This window comes from Buteo buteo, chromosome 1, assembly GCF_964188355.1.
Source record: "Buteo buteo chromosome 1, bButBut1.hap1.1, whole genome shotgun sequence".
Classification (NCBI taxonomy): domain Eukaryota; kingdom Metazoa; phylum Chordata; class Aves; order Accipitriformes; family Accipitridae; genus Buteo; species Buteo buteo.
Window position 1 is genome coordinate 43,705,434 of NC_134171.1, and position 18,414 is coordinate 43,723,847.

General features: G+C 37.7%; 1 protein-coding gene across 1 annotated transcript in view; it reads left to right on the plus strand.

Annotated features, from left to right (window-relative positions):
* The first annotated feature begins 203 nt into the window (after positions 1-203).
* SPOCK3 (SPARC (osteonectin), cwcv and kazal like domains proteoglycan 3) overlaps positions 204-18,414 on the plus strand; it is a 231,752-nt gene continuing 213,541 nt past the window's right edge. Inside the window, exons 1-2 of the mRNA XM_075028940.1 lie at positions 204-311; positions 469-645. Coding sequence (XP_074885041.1) covers positions 469-645 — 177 coding nt within the window. The 5' untranslated portion in view covers positions 204-311. The remainder of the gene's footprint in view (positions 312-468; positions 646-18,414) is intronic.

The following is an 18,414-nucleotide window of genomic DNA, read 5'->3' on the forward strand; positions in this document are numbered from 1 at the left end:
GGCCGAAGCCGAGCCCCGGCACGGCCCCGCGGCGCTCACCTCAGGAGAGCGGGCTCCGCAGGAGAAAGCCCCTCCCGGCGCGCGCCCGCAGACCGTTAGCCCCGGCTCCGCCTCACCGCCGCCGCCGGCGGTGGCGCGCGGAGGGGAGCGGAGCGGGGCGGGGGCGGAGCGGGGCGGGGCGGGGCGAGGGGCGGGCGGAGCGCGGGGCGCGGAGCGCGGGGCGGACGGCTGCAGACGGCGGCGCGTGCGGGGAGGGAGCGGGCCGCCTTTCCGGCCGCGGCGAGGAGCGCGGTTGCGGGGCTTGCAGCAAGGTGACGGGCTGGGCAGCCGCCCCTTCCTCTCCCCTGCCTTCCGCGCCCCTTGCCCCTTTCGGGTGGGCGGTCGTCCCGGTCCCCCGCCGGCAGCCCCCGGCTGGGGTTCGGCTCGGGTGTGGGTAACCCCCCCCCCCCCGTGTCTCCTCTCGCCCAGATGCTCAAGGTAGCAGCCTTCGTGTGCGTGTGTGCGGCAGCCTGGTGCAGCCCGGCGCTGGCGGCGGCGGCGGCCGGGGGCAGACCGGACAGCGGCAATTTTCTGGACGATAAACAATGGCTCACGACCATCTCCCAGTACGACAAGGAGGTCGGGCAGTGGAACAAATTCCGAGACGTAAGTTCAACCCTTCCACCCTGCCAGCCGGCAGCCGCTCCCGGCCCGCTCCCCCGGCAGCCCCGCGGCTGGCGGGCTGCTCGCCTTCGCTGAGGGCGTCCCTTGGGCAGCCAGGGCTGGGGCGCAGCCCCAACTTCCCCCCCCTTCTCCCCGAATTTTCATCCTTATTTTAATTCCCGGCGGCGCCTCGGCAGGAGGAGGGAGGTCCCGCCGGGCAGTTCGCGGCGCGCTGCCGCCGCTGAGCGGCCAGGACCGCCCGGTGAGCCCCGGGCCGTACTGGGCGCCCAAGCCCGCACCTCCGGGGCCCAGCGGGCCGACCCGCGGGCGCCGCTTCCCGCCCTGCGGGTCGCCTGCCGTTAGAAGGTGGCGGCGGTGGAGGGGGAGTTGCGTTCGTCCTTCCCTCCTCCCCGCTTCCCGCCCCGCAGCGGGAGCGGCGGGGGAAGCGGTGGCTGCGGGGAGGGCTGCGGCCGTTGGGCCCCGCTCCCCGCCGGGGCGGGGGGGGGGTCGGACCGGGGCAGGGGGGCTCGCCCCGCCGCCGGCGCCCCGCGAGTGGCCGCCTGGGGCAGAGCCCCCCGCCCGCTGGAAGCGTGCGCCGGGCGGGACTGCCCCGTCTCACCTTGCCGCTGTCAGAAGTGCCGAGAGGGCGGGCTGGGGAGGGGGGGGAAGGGGCTGCGCGCACGGCCGGCGGTGGGGGGGGGGCTTTGTGGGGGGTGTTGGAGCGCGGATGGGGTCAGGGAAGTCCACTGAATAAGGCGGTAAGTCGTATGAACGGTGCGTCCGGGGTGCCTTGCACGGAGTGCTTGAACGCCAGACCCAGTCTGACCCGAATCTCATCCGTTACGAAACCTGCTCCTGTGAGGTGGCTCTCGTCCTCCGGAGCGCTTCGCTTGTGCGCTTAGTTCGTTCTGTGTGTTGCAAGTTGAGTAAAACCCAACCAACTTTCAGAAGTCCTTCACGTTTCTTTCAATCAAAAACATTTTCCTTGATCTTCCAATATCCTGCGTTCCTTGATGTCACTTTTAAAAATCTGAACTCCAAGCATGCTGAATAATTTTCTATTTAGCTTTACTGTATTGCTTAGTGGATTTCTTCGATTTGGTTTAAAGCTTTGCTTTGGTTTGCAACTTCAGAGTCAACAGGTTTCTTGTGCTACAGCTTGCCGGTGACTGTGGATCGCTATAGCGAACTGAAGTAAACATCTCCAGGAGGTCTCTTTTATTTTTTCTGAGAGCTGTAGGGTACTTGTGATGCATGTATTTTTGCACTTTATATACACGTTGCATGTGGGATGCAAACTTGGCTATTTATGTTAAGTAACTAGGAAAGAAGAGCTACTGTTAGAGTTGTGGGAGAACTTATCCCTGCAATAGTTTCTATTAAACAGCATAATTTTAGTGTTTGAGAACACTCAAATTAGTATTCAGATATTTTTGTTTGCTTTGAATATCTGAAAAAACTTAAGTTCATGTGAAAAAAAAACTGTTCAGTGTACTGTACTTTGGGACCTATGATTTTGGAAAAAAAATATGCAGTGCTATCTAAATGTTTTAGGATGAAAGGCTGCTGCTAGGAAACTCCAAAATAAGCACATCAGTTATGTTTTATAATTGGGCAAAGTCATTTATGTAAGGACTACCCTGCAAGGCTGAAGAAGCTAAGTGCTCTCTAATGCCTGTCTCCTGGGTGCCTGCTGACATATACAGTAATATTGGATATTAGCCAGATAATTTATTCTGTGACAAGTAAGTGTCCCCAAGGGTTTTAAGAGTGACTGCTTTGAGGAAGTACTGCATACCGATTCTTCTGAGGAAATTTACAAATATGCTGGCTTATTTATTTTTACACTGTAAACTTTTATAAGGCTGGTACTTCAGTGAGGAATATGCTTTTATTCCTTGTGCAGAATGCTTATATCCTATTGATTGGTACTCAGTCTGGAATATTTATGGATGGTCCTAATACTTCACAAGGCTCTCCCTTTAAAGCATAGATGGTTTTCAGTAATTCACAAGATGTAATTGTAAAAAAAAATTAAAAATTATGAGTTAATCTACCTGCATGAGAATGCATTAGAAATATAACTTACTTGTAAGAAGCACTGATCAGTTATCATCTTTAAACATAACATGGTGGAGAAGTTTTATTAACATCCTACAGTTTCATATCATGAGTACTTTTACTTGTATGACTGTAATTTGTTGGTTTTGAAACTGTGATTAGCAATTTAATCAGTGATTCAAGTTTTGCCTCCTGTTAAGGAACAGCACAACTGCATTTTAAATGTATGGAGGGGTAACTGTCTTGCAGAGTTAAAATCAAAATAATGGTATGCAGTGCCTGTGTTTGTAATTTAGTTCTCTGGTCAGAGAGCAGCATATTTTTTGTGGGCTCTAAATACCCTACAGATGTAAGGGTGAGATGGAATTCTGGTGTGAAAAGAAGTATTTAAAGGCTTAACTTAAGACTTAACTGACAGGACTGATTAATGTGGAAGATAATGACCCTGACTTCTGGCTCATTGGCTCAGTTTCTTAAGAGTTTGAGATCACAGTGAGAAAGGAGATAGTCATTCAGAAAGGGAACCCTTACAAAACCTAATAAACCAGGATATGATGTTTTATTTAAAAAAACCCCCAAACCACACCAAATGCAAAATACCTGAACCTAGCTCTCTTAACATCCTCTAAAATGTCAGATTTGTAGTAAAGGTTATTATTAACATGATAATATTAGCTAAGATCTTTTCAGTACTTTGTACAGGCAAAACTGTAACCGTCTCTTGAATTTTCTTGAAAGATCTTGATCATTCTGACAAATATGTTGAAAATAATGAAATAGGTCTAGGCAAGAACTGTGCCTTAATGTGGAACAGTAGGAAGCTACGTACTTGTTAGAGGCTATCTTCTCACATGTTTTTCTTGTGCAAAAACTGAGAATGGGCTCTTCTTAAATAGGAGACTTTCCATCTTAAAAAGGGGCGTGGGGAAGTGTATTCTTCATATGTCAAATACCAACTCCCTCAACTTGTATGTGTGAGTCGAACATTCTGGGTTATATACAAGGATATGTTTACTTTTTGCCTGCAGTAGCTGAGGAGGAAGAGTTTTTAACCCAGTCTTAGTGCTGCTGCAGTCCAGTTGTTGAGGAGCTGCAGCTCTTATGTCTGTCACTAAAATAAGTCGCAGGGTTGATGTGTTTGTTAAAGTTTTTCAAGCAGCCTGGTTGTGACATTTAATGCTTGAGAACTGAGGTTCTTTAGTAAATGCTAAGTTAGGGGAATCTTCTTCATTCATAGGTTGTTACATCTATAGTGCTTTGTGCTAATGGACTTGTCTATGATGGTTGCACCACGTTTGATAAAAATGTATGTATAAACTGCAGTTTGTCTAAAATGAAGATTATTCCCTTTAAAAAATATAATTGGGTAATGGCATTAGATTTACACTCTCCTACTTATAACATCCTAAATCTTAGTATCAAGCCTTCATTACTAATAATGCTGTAAATCTGTAGAGGAAAACAAAATATAGGAATAATTCTTTATTCTCTTTATGACTTGGTTCCAAATAATGGTATTATTTTTAATCGTAGAACAAGACATAATGGCTTTGTCATTTATAATCACTTTGTCTTTTTATGTGGTCTGTACAGCCAGTCGGACAAAACTTCATGTAACCATAATTGTGTGTTGGATCGCTATCTGAAAGCCTTTCAGAAACTTTAATTTTTACTTCTGTAAAATTCCATGAAGCGACATTCTTCAGAGTAGCTCATTTAGTCATTGATATTTGCAAACAGCATCCTGTCCATTTGTGTTCATTAAAAGGACTCTATAATAAATGCATTTTATATGGGAAATTTTACTTGCCACTCAAGGAGAGTTATTTATGATCTAACTTGCTTGTTAGTGATTTTTACTTCTTCTTTTCAAAGGGATCATAATTTAAGCAATTCCTGTATTTGCAAATTTAAAATGCATCAGGCACTTTGTAGTGAAAGATAATTTAGTATATAAATAAACTCTGCACAACTGAACTATGGCATAGTACTGTTATGAAATAATATGATCAGTTGATTGATGTGATCAGTTTCATCATACCACGGTGTTACTATCATCCTACCATATTAATACAGTTATCGAAGGTAAAGAAGGTAGAATAAAATTCAAGTAACAGACCTTAAAACCTATCAGCTATGAAGGGGAAGTTTGCACTGGTAATACTACTTATTACTCTTCTTCACTATGAAATGTTCTCACATTGACCATCAAATATATTGCCTTCTAAAACACTTGGCAAGTTTGGGCAGCTCATGTTGGCCTCCCAAATAAGTCTTTTGCAGATATTTAAAGAATGGGTTTTTTCAACATTAGTGCAGTCTAAACCTCTGTGTTTGGAGAGAGGAGATGAATCAAATACTAGGTGTCCACAGCAGTTCAATAATTGCAAGCATGCATTATTCTTTTGTCTGTTTGGTTTAAGGCTTCTCAAAAACAAGCGCACCCCCACCCTCACTCCCAACTAAGCTCCCCGCCAACTATACACCCGGTGTTTCTTTAGTGTTGTGAGCAGAACATCTCTGCCCAACTGTACATCCTTACTACTGCATCTCTGTACAACTAAGAAAGCCAAAGTCTGTTTTAAAACGCATTAATCACAGGTTTTTTGCACTTGATTGTGTGATCACCATGTAAATATTTGGAAGGTTTTCATGTTTCCAGAGTGGAGTACTGATAACCTTATTTGAAGAGGAGAAGGACTTCTGTTCAACAAGTTTCTTGCACTGGACTAGAATCCCTCCTAGTTTATGGAGGATGGTGAATGTACTTTAGAGAAAGTCAGTATTTAGGATTGGATAGTGCAGCACCCCTCAGTCTTTACTCACTAGTTTTAACTCATTAGCTGTGAAAATAGGTCCGGCAGGCTTATTTGTCCTGTATTTTTTATGGTTCAGGGTAAATAAAACATACCTCTTTCCTTATTATTGGGTAAGGCAGCTCTTTTACTACATACATATGTTTTGATAGAAAGTTATGATTATGACGTCAGGAAAAATTGGAATTGCAGAACAGGAAAGATGAACTTCTTCATTATGTTGTCCTAGGCCTAAGTTAAAGTAAGAACTTGCTAATAAGTTAAAGTTACTTTCTCAATTAGGGTATTGGATCTGTTTTCTGCATGCCAGTTTGTTACTTGTAATTTATTATTGGCTATTCTAAAGTGGTATCGGTCTCTTTTTTTCATGACTTATTTTGTATGATCTTGGTTTTATTAATATGGTGAAGGAGGAAGAATTTTGAAATGTAGGAGATCTGACAGAAAGAATGAGTATTTCATACCTACATCTCTAATTACTGCCTTTGAAATGAAACTAATAAAGTAAGACTTGACCACTATTTTTTAAACTGTGAGATACAGGAAAATGTTGGGAATTTGCATTAATTTTAGTTAATTAAGGAAATTCAAGAAGCTATTTAATTGTTCAGCACTTCTAAACTGAACATGGTGAATTATAATGGGAAGGAGTAATGGAAATCCTAAATTTTAATTTCTTCTGTATTGTAGAAAAAGGCTTCTGATTTTTAGATGTGCTTTTAGTTCGTTCCCAAGTATGGATTCCTTTTTTTCTTTTATGTGATTACATTTCCTCTGGTCTGTTTGCTGCTTATTTCTAGTGACGAGTATTTGTGTTGTCTGCAAAGGCAGAGTCTACTAATCTCAAACTATTGTTAACGTTGTACTCTTAACTGTCTCTTGGAAGGCATTAGCTTGGAAGCTCTTTATATAGCTAACGTTTAGGAGTTAAGTAAACTCTAATGTGCTTTTCCTTAGATTGCCCTCATAATCTAAAGTAAAGCTGATAACATTGTTTCGTCTTACCTTTATCTCCTTTCTCTGAAGAATAATCTTTATTTTATTTGCTGTAGGTTGTTTAGTGGATATGAATACCTAGTCTTCTCTTGTCTTACCATTAAATCTTATTGGAATTGACTCTAGCCATCTGTGCTTGTTATAGTGTAGTATAAATAGCTTTGTAATACGCTAATAGATAGTAACAGTAACAGAAACTGCATAGGCTGTCTTGGCTTTATAATCAGAAAGGAAAGGTGTCTGGAGCAAGAGGTATATTATAAGGGGAAGCTGAATGTAGAAAACAATGGAATATGAGAGGAGTTGGAATATCTATGTTTTTAGCCTAACACCATCAATTCTTTTTTTGTCTCCTCTATCTCTATTACTTCATAGTCTTTGAAGCATTTGAAGTAACTAGCTGCAGAAAGGAGAAATAATAGCTTGGCTTAAAATGTTTGCAAGTCTTGGCCAGTTTTCAAGTGTAACTCTTTCCTTTAAATAGGCACTTAAGTGTAAATAGTATGTCGTGTCTGTGTTGTTCCAGGTCGTGTGTAGTGTCCCCTCTGCCCCCTCCCAAGATATGCTGAATGAAATAAGGAAATCTTTGAACAGCTTATTTTTTTGGTACCTAGCTTTAGAGCAACTCCTAAGTTTTCAAGCATAATGAGACTTTTATTCTAACCAAGAGATTTCTGTCTTTTTCCTATCAGTAGATGAAAAGTACTTGTTAGTAAAATAGTGTCAGTTTTGCTTTGTGGATATTTTTCTAATGTAGACCTTTTTAAAAGTTGTGACATTGATTTTACAGTAGTGTTTCTCCTATTGTGTGTTTGTCTCTAATCTGGCATATTTGAATGTACTAGTAACCACAGGTGAACATCATCTTTTTCTGCATCTGATGTTAAGTCTCACTTTGACTATGCTCAATGCTAAAAATCTTCCTTGCTTGCCTTAGAAACAAATAATATGGAGGCAATGGTAGTAAATCCTAACATACTATATTGTGTTAAAAGTTCTTGTAATTTTTGTATTTCTTGAAGTTTAATTTCTGAAAGAGAGAAGGTTTTGGTTAGTAATATCAGTGTTCAAAGCTTCACTGGGCATTCTTACCTAATGTGAATGATCTTTAGTGATTTGTTAGACTTTTTTTTTTTTTTTAAAGTGATTATTCACTTTTGCTCTCCCATCTCACCTCATTTCACCCTGTTAGATTACAGTAGTGAAAATTACTGTAGGAATTAATGATTTACCTAAGAAAGGTGGTGCAGCGTAAGGTAGTAACCTTGGACAGGGCACAAGGAGAGATGATACGAAATTCTAACCCATGACAAAGCTTTCACTTTACAATAAGGTTGTGATTTCACTGCTCAGTTATTATCTTCACAAGTGACTGCTTTAAGAGGACACAATAAGAGAATGAGTTTAAAAGATGTAAATAATCCAAATTTTTTTTGGTATTTTGCCATTTCCAGAGAGTAATATCTTAATATGCAGTTACTAAAGACTATCCAGTGCTTGACGTTTTTCTGCAGAATATTCTTATGAACTAGTTTTTTATTTTCTCAAGTGATGTATAATCATTGGCTCAAAGGAGACTGTCAGTTCGCAGCTTGTTCAGCATCTCTCTAAAAAAGCCTGTAAGTCATCAAATAATTTTATGTATTAAGTGCACTTACACTGGGGCCTGCATACAGCTGAAAACAAACTCCTTTGACATTTTTGAGCTTGCATTGATGATGAAATTCATTCCAGTTGTTAAATCTGTGTAGCATAGCAATGAGAAGTACAGAATTTACTCCTTGGTATATGCTTCCAAGTATGGAAAATGACCTGTGTTTTAACAGCTGTTTATTAAAATAGAGGGAAGTTATTAATATGAAGACTGTGGGATATATATTTAATGATGCATGTATCTTTAAGGATTTGGTGGTAGCTGTGTTGGTGACTGAAACATCACTTTAGCAGAAAACCCAAACAATGATTCTTATAAGCAGAATCAATTGGCTGGTATGTAAAGCAGCAATACCAGGAATCCATTGTATAAAGTGCCCTTGAGACTTTTGCAGAAGTACAAGTTAACCAGTTTGGTCAGATTTAGGAAGGCCATGTGAAACTCTGAGAACTGTTTGTATTCATAAAGTTTAGGTCCAAAATAGACCATTGGATTTGATAATACGCTTGCCTGTTTGTAGTGGCTCATTAACTTTTATCCTGACAGATTGTATTAAACCCAAAAATTCTAGTTGAGCAAAAGTATTTCAGGTTTCAGGAGGCTGTACTGTATGCTACTGGCACGGATTAAGATAAAGATTTGCTCTCTAAGGTCTGCAATGTGAGGGAATTAATTAGCTGCAATATTCCCTTATGATCTAGGTAGCAAACTTAATGCTGTTTTGCAGCAGAATAAGGAAGAATACCATTTAAGTTCACGCTAATCTGATCAGGAGTGTTTCCTTCTTTGGCCCAAATATGACGCTGACTAGGACTGGTGCTTGATTAATCGTTCTTATATTAATTTCCTGTTTAAAAGGAATTCTGTTCTGCCACCTTCATAGCATTTTCTTGTGTGTATTGTCAGTAATTGTGGCCAACTACTTTTACACAAAAAATCACAAATGATGTTGGAATACAAGCCAATTTGAATCCTAAGGAAGATGGAGAAATGGCTTCTGAATTTCCATTAAGATACTCACTGAGATACATACTTCTTGTCTTAATCTGAAGTGTAAGTGTTTAAACATACTAAGGATTAGGCAGGCAGTCTTGTTTCCAACACCCAGGCATGAAAAGGATGAACAGGAAGAGCTCGGTAGGCTCATATGTTCCAAAGTGAGCAAAGGCCTATTGGATCGCTCAGTGTACTGTAAATAGTGTGCAATATTTCGTACGTGAACTGGATTAAGCCACACTAAGTGCATATTTATTTTTTTTTAATAAATCTAAGATTTCCTTCCCAAACTGTTAAGCTGTTTAATTTTTCATCCATGTGCTTATTTTATTTTAAAGTTGATGTGTCTAACTTTACTCAGGAATTCTTGGTGGGCAGTTACAAGGTCCTGTTTTGGTGAACTTTGATACTTGGGGTGTGAATGGACAGAATTTCTTTATAGTAGTAAGAAAAAGACTTGGTTACTTTGGGAAAACAGGCAGTCGGTTCCACCTGTGATGTGATATTCATGGGCTCCTCAAAAGAAAATATCCTCTTAAAGAATGCAGGGATGTATGGCCAAAACTTCATTGGAGTTACTGTAAGTAACACCTTAACAAAGTTAAGTGTAACATGATGATGAATCATGGGATTTTGCTCTGAAATTTGCAGTGTGGTCTCTTTAAGGATGGAGAAGGAGGGATTTGCAGAAGTAGACTTAACTATGTAGTTTTGTACTGCAGATTAAACCAATATAGACATATAAAACCTCAAAACATTTCAGTAGGACTGAATGTGTATTTATAAACTGGATTCTACGCAGCCTTAATCTTGAAGGACCTCTGGGCCTTGTTGGGACAAAAGGTACCATACCTTTCTGTCTTTGCTTCCTTTTTACATACGCTGAATGTTTACAATTCCTTGTTTTTTTCTTTCCTTCAGTTTCTTAGGGCATATGAAACACTTTTTTTCCTCCAAGTTTTCTAAGTTTGGATTATAGCATAGCTTCTGTAAGTTGAAGACATAAGTAACATTTTTTCCCCAGCTTTTAAAGTACTAATATTATGGAGTATTTGATGTACAACACATTGAAAAGTTGAGCTCTTACGTTTTTTATAATAAATATGAATGCATGCCATATACATGTGTGAGTGCATGCCCACACACATGCGCAGGCTAAGTGGTATTTCAGATCAATAACAATTTAAAGAGTTTTTACTCTGTCCATCCCTCATGCTGGGGAGCCAAATACCTCACAGAATATTAGAATTATTTCATAGGTCCAACCTCATCATGTCTGCAGATCTTATCTTACCATCAGATTTTGATCTCCCATTGATTGTGGATAATTTTTGGGTGTGTACCGAGAGTGAAATGGATTTAACCATGTTTGTGCTGTGAAGAATAAAATAATAATTCTGAATTCATATGTCAAATATGTGAGGCAGTTGTCTACAATAGTTTCAGTTCATTGGCTGGAAGAAATATCTAATTTTTTACATGCCTTTAAGTATCACATAAGAACAAGACAAGTATGTCTACAAATGTCTAGACATTTTCAGGAAGACGTTTGTGTTGAACTCCACACGAAAGGTAGGAGAAAGTATCAAAAATATTACAGTAAAATTTGTGAAATTATTCTGTGAAGCAAAACTGAAGTTAGAATCTAATAGTGCTTATCTGGTTGTAAAATATGATAGTATCTTACATAGTTTATGTTTTAAAAAAATCTTTCATGTCAAACTGATATTCCTTTAGTTCAAAAGTAAGGGAATCTTTATAATTTTTTTAACAAAGAGTTGGATGGTGACTTTGTGGCCCAGTTTGAATGTAGTTGGACTATTCAATAGCATGAATGTTAGGAAACTGTTCTTAAAATGTTGCAAGTTACCGTCAAACATTAATAATAATAAAAAGTACAGCTTATTAATAATACCTGTATAATGCTGTTTTTTCCACAGATATTTCTGCTTTTTAATCTTTATTCTAATGGTTAGTAATTTGCACATGCTGAATTCCCACATACACAGATCCTACCCTTGCTTGATTTTATCAGAAAGAAACTTTTTTACTGAATAAATGTACGAGTTGAAGCTAAAATTTCCATAGCTGTAAAATTATACACATTAGTTATACAACTGATTTAAGATATATCAATGTTCATCATTTACTTATACTGTGATAAAATTAAGCTTGAAAATCAAGCTTATTTTCAGATTTGACAACTGAATTTTTCAGTCACTTATCTTAGGTAGCTTTAGCCAAACAGCTTGCTTGTTAGACTAAAAAACCTGCAAAGAGTAATCAAGCATAGGGATGAAACAAAAGACATTGTGATTTACTATTTTATGCTTGACATTTATCAAAAGACATGACTGATTGAAGGAAAAAAGAAAAGAAAAGTCTTCATAATGCTGAATTACTTACTAACATAAAATTTGGAAAAACCCAGTGATGTGTAGTCAACTAACCCTGTAGTGCCTGAATTGTTATAGGAATTCTTTAAAATAGTGTATTTTTAAGGAGTTCTGCAGGAAGTGAAGGGCTTCTACTGAAGATTTTTTTTTGTTGTTGTTGTTTTTCTGTGTGTTTTTTTTTTTTTTTTTTTCTCTCCCACCTTTATCAAACCTTCATTGTGGATTTCACTGGGATAATGTTGTATTAGACTGGATCTCAGTCCAGTTTGTGTGGAGTCTTTCCTTGTCTAATTGAGGTCACTGTGAGAATATGTTCACTGATGTTTATGAGAGGTGGTGTAAATATTTAATTATGCCAGTCTACTTATTTAAAATCATTATTTGAACATTAAGTCTACAAAACAGACTGAATACGTTTTGCATCTTTGAAAAACAGAAAGAAAGCAAACTTGAACTGGAGAACAAACTAAGTCATCCATGCAATGATAACTTCTTTTCATTAGAAAATCCTATGTAGTGATCTATAGTAGAATACATATCAAGAATAGTGTGGTGGTTTTTTTTCATTTTTTTTTTTTTACTTTTTGCTTTATTATGTATAAGGGAATTCTTTAATTCATTGCTACTTCTTGGAGCACAACGAAAACATTGTTTCTTTATTTCCTTAAGGCACTGGATTTCATTGGGGATTTTGTTTCACTTTTTAAATGAATTATTTTCCTGATTAAGTTGTTACTTGTTTTTTATTCTGCTCCTCCCTGCCCCACCTCCATTAGTGAGGTGAGAGTAGAAAACAATCTTTCAGTTTCACTGACCTGAATCACAATATTTCATTTTGGCTAATTAATCTGAGAGGGTTTCTGTTTCTGTATTTATAGTCTGTGTCTGATTCATTTGCTGCATTGCTTCATGGAGTTTTAGGTAGGTGCCTCTGTACTGCCTTACATGCCACGCTTCTACGATGAATTGCATATTGTATGATGCTCTCTGCTTTCACCCCTAGCTGAATCCCATGTAGTACGGTGCAAAACAGTGCAGAGATTCAGTTAAATGGGAGGGTGGCAATTACTAAGTAGAAAAAAAGAAAATCAGACAAGCATAAAAAAGCTGTGCAGTGCATAGCAATATAGCAATATTACTGAGGGAAGACTTTCATCCTATATCAAAAAGGCCATTTATATAGATAATAATACTATTAAAAACTAAAGCTGAACAACCTATTTTGTGAGAAGTACTAAAGCATCCACTGCATGGCATAATTCGGTGGGAAATTATAAGAGTTTATGGCAAAGCTAAGCACTGGGATGGATTTACCTAGTATTTGATCTTTTATCTGAAACTTTTTTTTTTCCTCTCCCTACCCATCCCCCCCACCCTGGGATCTGATGCTGGAGTAGATTGATCATCTAGTATAGTAATTCTTAGATGTCCAAAGTAAGGCACAAATCTGTAGGCAGTGCTTTATCTTGATTTGACAAGTATATGTTGTTTCTTTTTGTGTCAGAAATGTCACATGAGCAAACTGCAATGTACCAAGAAACCAGGGATCTAGAGCAAATCAAAACCTGCTTTAAGTAAGATATACCATAGTATAATTCAAGCTAACTTTTTTGAAGTCTCTAGTTTATTCTCTGTTCTTATTATATCCTGGTTACTTATTATATCCTGCTTACTTCACTTGTCTTAAGAGTTCTGAAATTTTGTTACACCTGCCTCAGCTTTATTTTCTTACAAGGTTGCTGGGTCACTTGATGTTTACAATGTTTGTAGTTTTCCTCATCTTTATTCAGAAATCTATTAAACTATTAGTTACTTCCCTTCTTTGCCTAGGCAACAGATATTGTGTGTTTTATATGTTTAAATATTTTCTCTAAAACCAAAACATTTTACATCACTTTCCTTTTATGAGGTTCACCAGAAAAGTAGAAATGAGGGGACGGTGAAATGAAAATCAAAATGTATTGCCATTATATCAACTATAGGGATTTGCAGCATGTACGTTCTTTGTATGGAGATTTCTTTGATACTGGTCATGCTGATAAATGTCCCTGTCTATCCACTCTTTACACCAGGTTCAAGTCCCTGGTTGTTCCCATAAACATTTCAGTGGCAGCGTCCTTGCTCAGAGGCTCCAGACAAGAATCAGTGATTTTATGGCTTCTTTACAACAAATAGTTGATACTATTTTTATATATCTGGTATGAAGGAACTGGAAAAACAGGGGTGAAGAAAGAAACCCTTTCTCTTTCAGCCTTAATCTAGATATTCAAGATCTCTTCTGTTTTAATCAGTTAAATGCATGAGACTAAACTCTTGAAACTGAAGGTCAGCACCACCAACCCTTGAACAGTTCGGAGAATACTGTTAGTAAACATGTAACTCCTTTCTTTGAGCATAGATTAGTAGAAAGCTGCTCAGTATAGCTGCATTGTGTAAGAAATAGAACTTCATATCTAATGTGACAAAACTTGAGTATCGATTCAGATCAGAATTCCAGGTCTTATCATCACACCATGATTTTGGAAGAATTTTTTATCATTCTGTTTGAGATTTAAACTTCAAGTGAGAGTTCAGAGTTGTAATATTTTTGCCCTTTCTGACAGTAGACTGTATGAATCTTTAAGTCTTCTTTCTTGCCTCCTGCAAGTTTAAATTTCTTAAGGAAGGATTTGATTGAATGGTGTGCTTGCTTAAGTTAAATATCTGCAACAAAAATCTGTTTCATTTGTGTGTGTATTCTGTGGAATTTGACTGTGACTCTTAGAGGACGCTTTCTGCTTTTCAAAATACAGTTACTGTTATATTTTTGTGTTTTTCATTTAGGAGTTAAGATGTATCTGATTTCTATTACAAACCAGGGCAATTTGGCAGGGAAAAAATCCTGAATACAGTGTATGTTGTTCACTGGGAAAAGGGTTTAAGAAATGATCCAGTTATATGTGATTAAGAGGAGGTTAAGGGCTTCACTCGAATGGCATAAAATTAGTTAAGGACCTGATACTGTAATTTAGCTGTGCATTGCTGCTCTGAGTGATTTTTGGCTTGAGCTGTTAGGAACAGGTAGTTGTAATGACTGGCTGGTATCTCTGCTGCCAAGTAGATTTCTAGGGCAGGGGAGAATCCTGAAATCGTCTTCCAACACTATGTATTAGCTTTCTAAGAAAAGCTTGAGAAAATATGTGAAGTCTTACAGAACAACAGAATAAGCATTTTATTTGTTAAATATAAAATAGTATTAGCCCACCCCAATAATCTTTGCTTTAAAGTTAAAAATAAGTGACACAAATATGAAAGAATTATTCCATTTTGTCCTTTGGTTTACTGTTTCTCTCCTAGTTTAATGTCCATATTCAATTTATGTTGTTTCTTCTCTCATTTCTTATAGCAATTAAATCAGTACTTTAGGGAGAAAGCTTAAGAATAATTTAGAGGGTTCTTAAAGAAAAAAAAAACCAGTTTTATGATCACATGAAAAGAACAGAGTATTATTTCATGATTTCTTGTTGTGAAAATGGAACAGCACAATTTCTGAGAATATGTTTATCCAAAGGCATCTGGGTACCCAGAGTTCTTATCTCATTGGTGTCTAGTTACCCTAGCTGGACAATCTACTATATGTGCTTGTGTGGAGAAGTGGAATTTATCTCTTTCTTTTATCTTTATCAGTTTCCTAGTTTATTTCTAGGGGTCTCTCTTTTACTACACTAGAAAAATAACTTATTTCCTTAAAATCTCTTAGTAATGTGATGAAAACAAGACTGAGTGCCAGCCAAGTCTTAGTTTTCACAATGATCAGTAATGTTTGAACACACAAGTTTATTGCATCCTTAACAATGAATGATGAGATGGTCTAGTAGACTGATCTCTTAATATAGCATTTAAACATAAAGATACATTTTTAGTCCTGTGCCATTGGTCAGTATGATTAACATCAGTCTTTGAGGGGTTCTGACACTGGGTTTCTAAGTTGAACCAAACTGACAGTGTAGTCATGCTTAGATACTCACTACTGGGATTGTAGATATTTCTGCACAATGAATTTGAATTTCTCATGTCCTGAGTGCTCTGTGGTTTATCCAGCAAAGAGTTTAGGCCTACGGTTTATGTAAGCCTTATGAGTAGGCTTCCTTTGAAATCACTTGCTATGTTTCAATTAAGTGAGACTCTTAGTTTGTGTTAAGATCATTCCTATCTGGCCAGTTTCTTTTTCTGCTTTTCATTCCAATAGTTTGTTGTTTGGTTTTGTCTTTTAATAGATATAATTGTTGAGTTTGTTTGCTTTTGGTGTAGATAATGCTATTACTGGTGGGCTTGAAATTTATTTCTCATTAAATATTTTTCCCATAAAGCTTTTTAATAAAACAGACTTGGTTTAAAGTAGATGAGAGTTAATGAAAAAGAGTTATGGGTACTTTCTTCAAGTGGAAAAGTTGTATGAGAACTTCTGTGAGTTGTTGTTGCATGTCTTTCTCCAGTAGGATATACAATGTTATTAGGGGCTTTGTTCCTTTGCTAAACACTTTCCATAAGATGCCTATTGCAAAACCTGAAATTGGAAGCAGGAATGAAGATAATATTGCATAGGCTACCAGGGATGAAACTTTTAATTTTTCTCTTGTTAATTTTAATTTGTTGTTGCTTTTCCCTGAGTTTAGAAGCTATTTTCTCCTTACAGCAGAAGGTAGTTTTACTAACTACCAAAACTGATTTTTGGTGCCACCACCATTTAAAGTAAGGTATGTAAAGTTTTGAAACTTTGTTTTTCCTATGTTGACTAAAATCACATTTTTTAAACATAGATTAAAAGTGTACCCCTTGGTTTGACTAATGATTAGTAGACCTCTCTGGAACATGTAATGACTTAATAAACTTTGTTCAGAAAGAAATAATGTGGAAAGTGAAATACTCTATGCCTTACATTCCTTTAAATATTCAAAAATTGAGGAATTTGGTTGGATTATTCATATTTTGTGTTCGATAAATTTCTTAAGTAGCAAAACACAAATCTCAGTCTCTGTTAATTTTAGAGCAGAAAGAAAATAAAAGTTGCAGGCATTAATTCTGAGGTGGTCAAACAAGCTGCGCCATTATATTTTGGTAGGAGAAAAGATGGATTTATTCCTCTACCTGACAATTATGCTACTATTACGATGTGATCTACGTGATTGTTGAATCCACTTTTCTGAGATCAGCTTCTTTTCACTAACGTTTAAAAGAAATGCTTGCCTTTTTTCTTTTGACTTTTAACAGATGTTTCTCTGTTGAAAAACAACAATTTTTATCCATAAACGTTAGTTGCATGGGAAATCAGATGTTAAATTTAATGGAACTGACACCAATATTCAGAATTAAGTTTTTATCCTGATTCTGCAGTGACTTACGTTTTTCTGCACAGCTTGGTGTGTGTGTGTGTAGTATTTTTTGCTGTGTAAAACAATCTTGATAGAAGAAGATTACTTTGACACTTCAGAAAGTAAAACTCTACTACTTCGGAAAGATTAATTGTAGCACTAGTTTCTTTGACAATCTAGTTCACATTTTAGACACAAAAAAGGAAATGCAATAAACTGTCAAGCTACTCGAAATATAGTGACCGAATTTTTTTGCTGCTTTTTTTAGAAAATGTTAGTACCGCTGCTTTTGTGGACCAATGAAACTTGCAAACTTATTTTTAATTAAGTTCTTCATTACTATACAATATAAGTATCCAAACCATAGAAATTGTGGAGGGATCTGCTGTGCAGGAGCAAATAATTCTAGTGCCAGTTAAAATCAAATCAGGTGTGTAGAAACCTGTAGTTTAATTTCTAGATAGTTATTTGCAGATACAACTATCCTGAGTATGCACTATTCTTTTCAGTATTTTAAACATTATTCAAGAGGAATTTACATCAAGAAACCGAAAGTCTTTTCAATAGTTTACAGAGTTTATCTTATTTGGGACAGCTTTGACATTTTTATGTTTAACAGTAAAACTGAAAGGAAGATAGTGTTCGAATTTAAGATGTCACTCAGTTTCTGCAACTTCAGCTATGAATCGCATCTTTTTAGTGTACTTTTCTTTGCCTGAAAATTCTATGATACTTCCTTTATGTCTGGATAGATCCCACCCACCCCTGCCTATGACTTGTCTCTTCTAAAGTTAAACTTTTCTGTAATACAGAAATTGACAGTTTGTTTTGCACCCTGGCTTGCAGGACATGGATTTCAGAAACTTGCCTTATTTGTAAACCTACTTGTTCTTCTGTAAGTGTGTTTTTGTTGTAGATCTTTCACAATAACTTACTGAAGAATAAACAGTAACTAATCAAGCACAGCAGAAATAAGGGTATGAGCCCAAATCCTAGGGGAGCACTTATTATATGAAGTATAATATGCATATCATGAACTATGGGCCAGGTTTCCTTTAGCAACCACATCCCATAGTTTTTGTGCTTTCATTACAGCTAGAGCTGCTACTCTGAAGACACTGTTCTGAACTAGATTTGTATGTTTGTCGGGGTTTTTTTTGTTTGGTTTTTTTTTTTTTTTTTTACACTTCCCTGGGAGTTTTGTGTTGGTAAAAAATAATTTCAGGTTCTGTAGGGCTATTGATGAATTCAGCAGAAGAATAAAAGTTATCTTTAAATTGAACACATGTATAAAGCAGTTGGCTTTTAGATGGAAGCCAACCTTATCCAGTGGGATTTCTGTATAGTTTTTTTTATAATTATAAAAAAAGAAAAAAAGAAAAAAAGCAGTTGGGACTCTTTTGTGTGAAATTAATTATTTTCATGAGACCTGATGATTTGCACTGAAATGTTTGAAACCGTAAACAGTCTATTTGTCTTTATTAAGGCCTTTTTTGTAGGAA